The sequence below is a fragment of the Oryza sativa genome, chromosome 1 (assembly GCF_034140825.1).
Source record: "Oryza sativa Japonica Group chromosome 1, ASM3414082v1".
NCBI classification, from domain to species: domain Eukaryota; kingdom Viridiplantae; phylum Streptophyta; class Magnoliopsida; order Poales; family Poaceae; genus Oryza; species Oryza sativa.
The window spans coordinates 43,135,774-43,146,873 of record NC_089035.1 but is presented as its reverse complement, the minus strand read 5'-3'; the positions used below and the strand labels follow the sequence as shown (position 1 = coordinate 43,146,873).

At 49.0% G+C, this 11,100-nt stretch overlaps 1 protein-coding gene across 1 annotated transcript; it reads left to right on the top strand.

The window, feature by feature from the left end:
- The first annotated feature begins 7,257 nt into the window (after positions 1–7,257).
- LOC9269066 (actin-97) lies at positions 7,258–10,585 on the top strand. The gene is made up of 5 exons (XM_015766066.3): positions 7,258–7,397; positions 8,691–8,766; positions 8,853–9,246; positions 9,464–10,077; positions 10,235–10,585. The coding sequence occupies exons 2-5, from the start codon at positions 8,707–8,709 to the stop codon at positions 10,298–10,300; spliced, it is 1,134 nt and encodes a 377-aa protein (XP_015621552.1). The 5' UTR covers positions 7,258–7,397; positions 8,691–8,706; the 3' UTR covers positions 10,301–10,585.
- Positions 10,586–11,100: the final 515 nt, after the last annotated feature.

The window sequence follows — 11,100 nt, the reverse complement described above, 5'->3', positions numbered from 1 at the left end:
AATGTCGGTTTGGGAACCGACTTAGGGCGGTCAAGGGCGCGAGCTGGCGCTCGGCGGTCGCGGCCAAAGCGGCGACAGGGAGGATGACGCCGGCGAGGAGGGAAAAGGGGAAAAGGAGGGGGAGAAAGGGGGCTTGCCCCTTTGCCGATTCGGGAAAAAGGGGGAGGGGAGCGGGGGCGACGCGGCAGAGAGAGGAGGGGCGCGGCCTCCTTCCCTTGGCGGCTTGCGCGCGGAGTGGCGGGGGCCGGGCGGTGACGACGGCGATGACGGCGGGCGGTTTGGAGCGGAGCGGCGACACTGGCGACAGGCGCGGTAGACGCTGACGACGGCGGCGACCGGGCGGTCGGCCACTCGGCGCGCGCGTGCGGGAAACAACGGGCGGCGTCCGCGCGGGCGCGCGCACGCGAACACGGCGCGCGGGAAGCGTCTTTGCGAGCGGGGAGCTCGCGCGAGGGGAGGGGCGCTCGGCGCGGGCGACTCCCGCGCACGCGCGCGCGGCGCGCGGGCGGGGCGGAGGGGGGGCGGGGAGAGAGGCGCTCGGGGAGGCTCTCGCACGCGCGAGCAGCGTGCGGGCGGGGAAGAGAGAGAGAGAGAGCCCAGGGGGGAGAGGGAGAGATGGGCCGGGGAAGAGGGGAAGATGGGCCGAGCGAGATTCGGCCCATCGACCTCGGGGGAGGCAAAATAGACTTTTGCGGAGGAATTTGATTGAAAGGAATTGGATTCGGAGTTGAACTCGACGATAGATCGGGGATTGAGATCTTGAGATGGCACGGACACTAGACAACAAGCAAAGAAACAAATTTCGCAATTAGGGTTTTTAAGAGATAATTTTCCCGCTAGGCGCCACGACGGAACGGGCGCTACACTTCACAATTATCTATACTCTTTGAGATAAATCTAGAGAATATCCATACGAAAAAAATATCGAGAAGCAAACAAAAGGTACAACATCCAGATTCTAAAGGCTTCCTAAAATATCGTTCCCCTTTTCAATCTATCTATGTATCTCATGTTGGTTGGTTTTATGCCAGCTAATTGGCTGAGCGACATGTGGCGAGATACAAGCGACAGAAAAAGCACCGGGTAAGAAACCCTCTCTATAAAACTGGCGAGCGTGCGAGTTACAATGGTGAATTGAAATAAAAGAGAAGAAAAGCCGCTCCATGTGCGTAGTTGGGCCACACAATGCGTGATTGGGCCAGTGCAAATACATAAAATAAGGAGGAAAAGAAAAATAAAAAAGACAAAAAATATGAAAAATTAAAAAGACAAAAAAATATTTTTTATAAAATTCTTTGCAAATTATAAAACCCGCGAATTTCCGAACATCGGATGAAAAATTCCTTGTCTCTTATCTCATCTACCTTATTTCATGTAATTCTATGCAATTTACATTCATAGAGACATACTTAAGCCCTATCACCCTAGGATTGCAAAAGTTAATCTAGTTGCTTAGTTAGTCTTATCCTTCACAAAGCCTAGTCACTTAAGTTAGTTTTGATTAGGTGTAATTTATTTTTAATATTGCTTATTCACCCCTTTAGTGATTGATTCTTATAGAAAGGGAACATGTATAATATTATTTCATAAAAGAAGAAAGAATGGAACACCTAGAGAGTGCAGTAAGGTGAAAAAACATCTCCACTGTCGGAAATTTATTGAAAGTACTAAATCTGGTTAGCTTCTCATAAAAGTTGATAAATTGATGAGCTACATTTGCCAGAGAGCATATTACGTTATGAAATACTTTTCTGAAAAGCAAAGGTAATTGAAGATCAGCAGACCTAGCATGACAACTAAGTATTATACCTTGTAGTATTTGAGGCGATACACTGTGTGGCGAATGTAGAGGTCATGTAGTTGTTCACCTTGTAGTTTAGTCTTGGTGTCAGGACGAGGAGGCCCGTGAGGCAGATTTCCGAGACAAGCAAGGTACTCCTCGTCAGTGATACTCTCCCCCAACCCCAGCTCGTCCATCTCTTGGATCATTGGCTCTGCTTCTTCTTCTTCTTCCACTTTTCTATCCATCTATGTAACTAATTAAACCTGTAAAATCTTGCGATTTGTGTGATGCTTGGCTGGAGATATGATTCTCTACATCAACCTTGTGCACATCCAAATCCAAAAGAGAATAACCTTGTGCATATCCAAATCCAAAAGAGAATATATTGGTGTAATTTCGATTGGCGACATCTTAGTGATGAACTCTCGTCGAGATCGACCACAACTCTCGCGAATCTCGCCGTGGAACTCAATAAAGCATCGCTAATGTTAGTGGAGACGATGCGATATTGTGGATGCAAGACGAGGGTTTCCTTGTTGGAATAAGTTCATCTAAGGTCCCTTAACTTGTCAATAAATCCAATTTTCGTCCCTCAACCAGAAAACCAGACACAACGGGTCCCTCAACTACCAAAACCAGATTAGGTCCCTCGGCGGTTTTGAGGGCAGTTTTGGCTGACGTGGCACCTACGTGGCTAATTTAACTCGGTCTTCATCTGATGTGTCATTGACATGGCGCTTACGTGGCAATTTTGTCGCGACCGAGAAAATTTGCATTTTCCCGAACGCTAGTGTATTAATCCCCGTCCCAGGAAAAGCCGGGGTACACCACACAAACATGATATAAAAGACACATCTTTATTATATCGATAATATTTACATTATTACAAAGGCACTTCAGGCCTGACAAACAAAAATAAACAGCAGCGGACTAGCGGGCCTATGGCTCCATCTTCACAGGCGCTCAACTGGGGTATAAGCTAGGACTCCACCTAAGACTTCTTCTCCAAAGCTTCTCTTACTGAAGGGGGGAAAGATAGAGCAAGAATGAGTACAACCACAGTACTCAGCAAGTCACACCGGGAGATGCATGATTAATGCAAGGGGGTACAAGGGGATAATAATATGGGTTAAGTTTTGCAGTAAACAGCATTTAAAAGTCACTTAGTTGCCCAAAGCCATTTTAAAAAGACGATCCTAGAGCTACACAGTATTATTAATCAAGGCCGTGAACCCGCACGAACCTGCCTTAACCCAAGGCCTATGATGATTCAGACCGAACTGGCAACCTGACCCTAGGTCCCAGCTCGTCCCAAGCCAACCCAGGCCAACCATTCCACATTTTAGTTGTTAAGCAGGTTTTAAGAATTAAAACACTAACTTGGGTACATTGCTAGGCTTGCCCATAACCGAGGGCGCGGCTATTCGAATAGATTATACTCTGATCAGAGGTGTACATCTTTACCCACAAGACACGTCTTCCTCACGTGTAACCACGTGCCACATACCACCACGGCATACGGACGGAAGACGTGACATAGTTTCCAACCCATCCTAGCCATAGACAAGAGTGCCGACCCAACCCCACCTACGGCCGGAACCTCCGGGACAGGTAGGCAGGACTGAGCCCCTAGCAGCAGGACACCAGCCCTGTGCCATGACATCTCGACTACCGGGCCGCAGCTCGTGTAGCCTTCATTTGTCCTAGAGATGTCCATCGACCCCCGACTTCATCCATCTCCATCCGTGTACTTTTGTTTATAACCAGACTGAGCCACAAACTAAGCCTTACCCACTAGACATGTGGAAGTACGGTAGTGCTTTGCAACAGAGGCCCGAAGACCGGTCCTTATGTGGCCGAGGTGCTACTATCAAATCCATGCACCCCGAGCCTAGCCTAAAACCATTTTGAGGGTTTTGAATAGAGGGGGAGGTGTGAATCCAATTCCACAATAATCCAACCATTCCACAATGTCCAAGTGAAATGGATATTCCCAAAGTCTAGAGTTATAAAACCACCTAATGTTGCCTAATTAAACAGCGAAGCATCTACCTAAATTCATACTAGTGGTACTATGAATAGAGTACCCACTAGTTGGGGTTTTGTTTATTCTAGGGTGAACAAGGTAATAATAACAATAACAATAATAATAAGGTCATAGCAAAGGTAAATAGGCATGGCTAAATAAAACAGTGATAACGCGGGAATTTAAATAAAGCTATAATGCATTAATTCAAATAAAAATAATTTTATAAACTGGGATTCAATATATTCAAGGATGATGTGACTTGCCTTGCTCGCTTTCCCAAACGTCGGCTTCAACCTGCACGTAGAGCGGATCTTCCGAAGCTGCAGCGTCTACACGACCAACGGAAAGGAAAAAGGCTTTTACTCTAATAAACTCCATATAACAAGTAGGAACAAAGCACAAAAATGGGTTCTTGACTTCTTGAGGAAAAATTAGAGACTTGAACGGTCCAATTCCGAGTTCAAATGGCCAAGTTATGGCCATTTGAAGTTTATATGCTCTTTAAGTGAATATTTGCGAATTTCTTTATTTAAATTTTAATTTAAAAAGGATTTATTGCGTCAGCCGAGGAGAGGGGGCGCGCGGACCGGGTCCACGGGAGTGGGGCCCACGCGGCAGCCTCATGGTCCACGGTGGACCGGGCGCACCCGGGCTCACACCAGCCGGCGCCGTGGGCCCCACGCGTCAGCCGTACCCGAGGGCGCGGGCGGCTGACGGCTAGGCCCCACGCGGCGGCCACACAGTGCGCCCGGAGGCGGCCACGACGGTGCAGCCGGCGGGAGGCGGCGCCCGCGCCCCTATGGTCACCGGCGGCGGCCATAGGCACGGCGGAGCGGCGGCCGAGAGAGGGGAAGGGAAGGGAAGGGGGAAAAGAGGCGGCGGTCCACGGCTTACCCCGGGTCGACGGCGACGACAAAGGAGGCGGCCGGAGCGGAGGAAGGCGGCGGCGCGGCTCGGGTGGACTGGGACGATGGCGCTCCGGCGGTCGGCGAGCTCGGCGAGGTGGTGGACGGGGTCAGCGGCGATGCGACGAAGCCGGAGAAGGCGACGCCGAGGCGGGAGACGGTCCCGGCGAGCGGAGAGGGCCGGCCGGAGGTCGTCGGCGACAGAGGAGAGAGAGGACGACGGCGCGAGCTCGATTCTGGCGGGGAGACGGTGCGGCAAGTGGCGGAAACGGGCGAGAGAGGCGCGGGGAGGGTTTAAATAGGGTTGGGAGGGAGAGAGGGCGGCCGACGGGGAAGGAAACCGGCGCGGGAGGTCTGGCCGCCATCAATGGCGCCGGCGAGATTTGCGGGAGCAAATCCGGCCGTTTGAATGCGAGAGAGAGAGAGGGAGAAATGGGGGGAAAGGGGGAGGGGATCACGGGGAATAATTCCCCCCCCCCCACTTAATTGCACGCGGGGGCGGCGGGATGCGGCGGATTCGGCGGCGGCGGCGGCGGCGCTCGGCGCGGGCGGGGCGGCGAGAGCGGCGGGAGGACGGGGATGACGGGTGGGCCCCACCCGTAAGCGAGGGTGGCGGGCAGGCCCGCCCGTCAGCGGCACGCACGCGGGGAGAGACCGAATGGGCTGCGGGGGAGAGGAGAGAGAGGAAGGGAGATGGGTCGGATTCGGCCCATCCGAGGGGAGAGAGATTTTAGGGTTTTTCTTTTTATAAAAACCTTTTCAACTTTTTTTATTTCTTAATAATTATTATTTGTGCTCTGAAAATTTAAGTAAAATTTGAGGGCTCTTTTTAGACCAAGGAGAATTTAACAAAAATTCTCCGGGTCACATTCGAATTTTTCTTGTACGCATTTTAATGTTTGCCAATTTCTTTTTGAATTTTAATTAATTTTATTATTCCTTTTAGAGAATGATTTTTATTTCGGGATGAATTTATTAGGACGTGACAAATTTGATCCCAAAAATAATAAAAACCGTGGGTCCTACATGTCGGTCTCACATAGAAAATAATAATAAAAATAGTGGGACCCACGTGGGCCTGAGGGCACTCAACCGAGGCCGTAGAAACCAGAGGAGAACTGGAGAAAAACAAGATGCCACGCCTACGCTCCCGGCACGGGACGAACCCGAGAAACAAAGGAGAGAGAGACCTATCCACTCCTCCATGCGGCATCGCACCTCACTTCCCAGCCACTACTTACCAGTTGCCACCACCACTACCACCCACACCGAACTAACCTCGCCGTGGAAACCAAACCCCCGCGCCCGACCACCACCTCCCTCCTCCCACCTCTTCTTCTGGCCCCACCGCGCGCCGCGGCAGACCTCGGCACGGCGCGCGTGGCCGTACCATGCCGTGACGGCCGGAACCCGCCACCGCCTTGATCGCCGCGCATATGCACCCCATGGCCGTGGCAGTGGCCGCCGGAACAGCCGCCGTCTCATGCCCGCGCCTCGTCCCCGAGCGTATCCCCCTCTCCGCCTCCGTCGCCGTCACATGTGGCCGTGGCTGCGGGGTGGCGGTGAGGGCGCATGGCCAAAGCGCAACGCGTCGCGGAGAGAAGCTATGCGACGACCACGACGGCCATGGTGGATGCCAGTGCGGCGGCTGGTCGCAGCAGCGCCGAGGAGCGGCAACACGGGAAGGGGTCGTGGAGTGGAGTAGCCAGAAGGAGGTGGTGAGGGCGAGGAGCTCGCCCGCCGCCGCTCCTCCTCTGCTCCGCCCCGCCGGCCCGCGCCCGCCCGCTCGTCCACGCCTCGCCGCCGAGGTGCTGTCCCGCTCGTCGGCCTCCCCGCGCGCTCGCCGGCCTCCCCCGAGGGAGCACCCAAGATAGAGAGGAGTTAGCTCGAGCCGCCGCAGCCAGGGCCACCTCCCCCCGCCGATTCCTCTTCCGCCCTCAACCGCCGGAGCCGTGCCTCTGCCGCTGCGCGCCGCTCCCTCCTTTGGCCGCCGGCCGCCGCGTGCCGCTGCCTCTCCGTCGCCTGGAGAGAGAGGAGAGGAGAGAGATGAAGACAGGGGAGATGGGGAGAGAGGAAGAAGAAGATGAAGGGTGAGGATGACATGTGGGGCCCACGTGGGGCCCACTATTCCGGATCGAATTGCCACGTAAGCGCTACGTCAATGCCACGCCAGATGAAGACCTGAGTCAAATTAGCCACATAGGCGCCACGTCAGCCAAAACCACCCTTAAAACCACAAGGACCTAATCTGCACCGGTTTTAATAGTTGAGGGACCCAGTGTGTCTGGTTTTCTGGTTGAGGGACGAAAATCGGATTCGGATTCGTCGACAAGTTAAGAGACCTCATATGAACTTATTTCTTCCTTGTTTGGTTCGACCTCGATCGGGGTTGAGTGGGCTGTGGCGGTGAAATCGAGCCCAAATCGACAGTTGCAGCATGGTCCAAAGCGAGCCCAAAATCAACAAGAAGGCCGGCCCAAAGGCTGAGGCCCATGGACAGCTGCAGCCATCAAAGCCGCCCCACCAACACAACTCCCCACGAGGCCCCGAGCATATCATCGCCTTCGCCGCAAAGTCCCAACACTAGCGGCGACCGGCGAGGACTCCGGCGGCGACGTGGGTGGGACTGAGAAGCGCCGCCGCTGACACCAGCGAGACGAGGCGGCGACCTCCGTTGACGGTAACCTACCTACCAACCTCGCCATTCCTCTCCAAACTGTTGTGCTGCTGTCTAGATCTCCCACACTACACTAGTTACTCCTCGTAGATCTCGGCTACCTGGCTCAAGATCCGGGGTCAGATCCGGGTCCGGGGATTTTCTTTGTGCCCTATGGCTGTATTTTGGCGTCTGTGGCTGATGACAGCGTGTGTTCTCGAGTGCGGATGCAATCTGAGTTATATAGGCAAATGGCCTTGTCAACTCGGGCAGCGGCATTGCTTTGCTCAGTGTGTTTGAATGTGCTGAAATTCATGTAGTAGGCTGTAGGCTGTGCATTTCTTGATTTGCGTCTTGCATAATTCACTGGTGGATTTTCTAAACCTAACAAGTTTAAAATTAGACCATTCAACCAAAGACAGGAGGAATAAGTGAAGCTGTTGTAGTCACAGCTTATGGCCGATCCAAAATTTGTTAGGAATGTGAATATGTGATGCTACAAACATATCCTTGTAAGCTACCATGCTATTTATCATGTTCCATCATGGTGATTGGTGAGCACTCATGAAAAATTCAGATCCAAACCTAGTGTTACATGTGGATTTGTGCTCTGCAATCTATCGCCAGTAATAAAATGGTTGAGTGATCCAGCTACTACAAAATCACATTGCATACTTTTTTTTTTTGTAGATTATGCATCCTGGTTTTGGGTGGTGGGTTCCTGATGTCAGGAATATAAATTTAGCCTGCTGATTTAGGTAGCACTGCCGGTGCACACTTTGGTTTTTGAATACTTGTAGTCTTCCAGCTTCTTGTAGAACTGGTACAATGTGGGCCGTATATAAGAAGGGCTGTCAACTAGCACATGCTCACTAATTAGTCTAAACATTTATGTTTTTATTCATTCAGGTCAGGTGCAATCATAGAAGTAGTTAATGACAATACTTTAGTTGTTCTAATATTATTTATGTATGGACTCAAATTAACATGCAAAACATATGAGATTAGTGGCATGCATTCTTTTTCTTAATAGTGGAAAATACGAGATAATGATAACTGTGAAGCTCTGTTAGTACTCTTCATTACTCTATTTGAGTGGCAGCATATCTCATGCTAGCCATAAAGCAAGTTCTAGACGTATTCTGTTGTTAATTACTTGTAGCTATATAACCCAACCTAGTCATTCCAGCTTATGTCTCTTAGAGATCATGTTTATTAGCACCTCAAGATTTCCTCTGCACAGTATAGTAACTATCGAAAAAGATATTATTTCTTTGTTTTTAATTGACAACCTTCACGTGCTACTTATTTTTGCAGAGTAAATCTATAGGAAATGGCTGACGGTGAGGATATCCAGCCTCTTGTCTGTGACAATGGCACTGGAATGGTCAAGGTCAGGAACTTCATCTTTTAAACCATCTATCATCTCCAAGACTCCAACTGCATTTTTACCAATTTGAATTCCTTAAAATTTTGCAGGCTGGGTTTGCTGGAGATGATGCACCAAGGGCTGTTTTTCCTAGCATTGTTGGTCGTCCTCGCCACACTGGTGTCATGGTAGGGATGGGGCAGAAGGATGCATATGTTGGTGACGAAGCACAGTCCAAGAGAGGTATTCTCACGTTGAAGTACCCAATTGAGCATGGTATTGTAAGCAACTGGGATGACATGGAGAAGATCTGGCATCACACTTTCTATAATGAGCTTCGTGTTGCACCTGAGGAGCACCCTGTGTTGCTCACTGAAGCTCCCTTGAACCCCAAAGCCAACAGGGAGAAAATGACACAGATTATGTTTGAGACGTTCAATGTTCCTGCCATGTATGTTGCAATCCAAGCAGTGCTTTCACTCTATGCTAGTGGCCGAACAACAGGTATGTGATGTTTTACTTAACTTCTTTCTTTCCAATTTCTTGGTTCTTTTGCATCTATAGATTCATTTAGATGAGAGCTCGGATGATTAAGAACTATTCTTATACATTTTTAATGTTGGTCAGTAGGTGTTAGAATTATATTATCTATGCTCAATAATAGTCGTGCAATTATTTAATGTTGGTCAGTGCATATGGCTAATGCTGTTTTAATCAACAGGTATTGTTCTGGACTCGGGTGATGGTGTGAGCCATACTGTTCCCATCTATGAAGGATATGCACTTCCTCATGCAATCCTTCGTCTGGATCTTGCTGGCCGTGACCTCACGGATTCTCTTATGAAGATCCTCACTGAAAGGGGTTACTCGTTCACAACCTCTGCCGAGCGGGAAATTGTGAGGGACATCAAGGAAAAGCTTGCATATGTTGCACTTGATTATGAGCAAGAGCTGGAAACTGCCAAGAACAGCTCTTCAATTGAGAAGAGCTATGAGCTGCCTGATGGCCAGGTGATTACCATTGGCTCAGAGAGGTTTAGGTGCCCTGAGGTCCTCTTCCAACCATCCATGATTGGTATGGAGTCCGCTGGAATCCATGAAACAACCTACAATTCCATCATGAAGTGCGACGTAGATATCAGGAAGGACCTGTATGGCAACGTAGTGCTGAGTGGAGGCACAACAATGTTCCCTGGCATCGCCGACCGTATGAGCAAGGAGATCACTGCCCTTGCTCCAAGCAGCATGAAGATCAAGGTTGTCGCTCCACCTGAACGCAAGTACAGTGTCTGGATAGGAGGGTCTATCCTGGCTTCTCTCAGCACCTTCCAGCAGGTAAGTCCTTATCATTACAGCTTCTTAGATGCTCACCAGAATTAGTTCATAACTACTTCATAACCAATCCATTTTGTTTATTTGTCCACACCAAGTTGTATTTTAATGGTTTTGCTAATGCACATGTGATTTGTTTGCTTGGCATTGATAAAAACAGATGTGGATATCGAAGGATGAGTATGATGAATCTGGCCCAGCAATTGTTCACAGGAAGTGCTTCTGAGTTTCTCATGCTGCCCTGTGCGTCGGTTTGTACTAGAGGAGAAATAGTTGCCTTTATGCAGCCATAAACTGCCTGTGAATTGTACGTCACTCTCTTATGTGGTTGGTTGCTCCAGATATCGTTGTACTATGTTCTTAGCTCTGTGACTGTGAGGTCACCTCTGGAACTTCTCTGGCTTGGTTGGTTGGATGGAGTTGTGATAGCTGATAGCCCTGGTGTTGTTTGGGGTACAAACTCATGTGGAATTTTGAACTATATATATCCGTGTCTGGTCATCTGGTGACATGTTTGATGCGTTTCTAGTATACCTACCAAAGTGACAAGGCATTTTGTCCCGGATGGTTTTCGCATTCTTATTCTAAGGGCCGTATAGATTACCTTTCTTTACCAGACTTCTAGTTTTTTTTTTTTGAAAAAAGAACTTTTTTATCTGTATTTCGTAAACTCTAAAACTTTTTAATGTTCCCTCCATTTGATAAATCATTTTGATTTATTTTTATAGTCAAATTTCTTTAGGTTTGATCAAATTTATAGAAAAATAGCAACATCTATAGTACCAAATTAGTTTCATTAAATATAACATTATAATATATTTTGATAATATGTTCATTTTGAGTTGAAAATATTGCTATATTTTTCTATATATTTGACTAAACTTTGAAATGTTTGAATAAGAAAAAAATTAAAACGACTTATAATATAAAACAATATATAGTAATTCATTGGTTCGTGTCCTCGAGTAATTATCATAAATTCAATTTCATCCATTATCCTATTTTAGACTACTCTAAGCATCCTTT

Coding starts and splice junctions, on each gene's coding strand:
- LOC9269066 (XM_015766066.3), top strand. CDS start 8,707: ATGGCTGACGGTGAGGATATCCAGCCTCTTGTCTGTGACAATGGCACT. Junction 8,767..8,852: donor ATGGCACTGGAATGGTCAAG/GTCAGGAACTTC, acceptor AAAATTTTGCAG/GCTGGGTTTGCTGGAGATGA. Junction 9,247..9,463: donor TGCTAGTGGCCGAACAACAG/GTATGTGATGTT, acceptor TTTAATCAACAG/GTATTGTTCTGGACTCGGGT.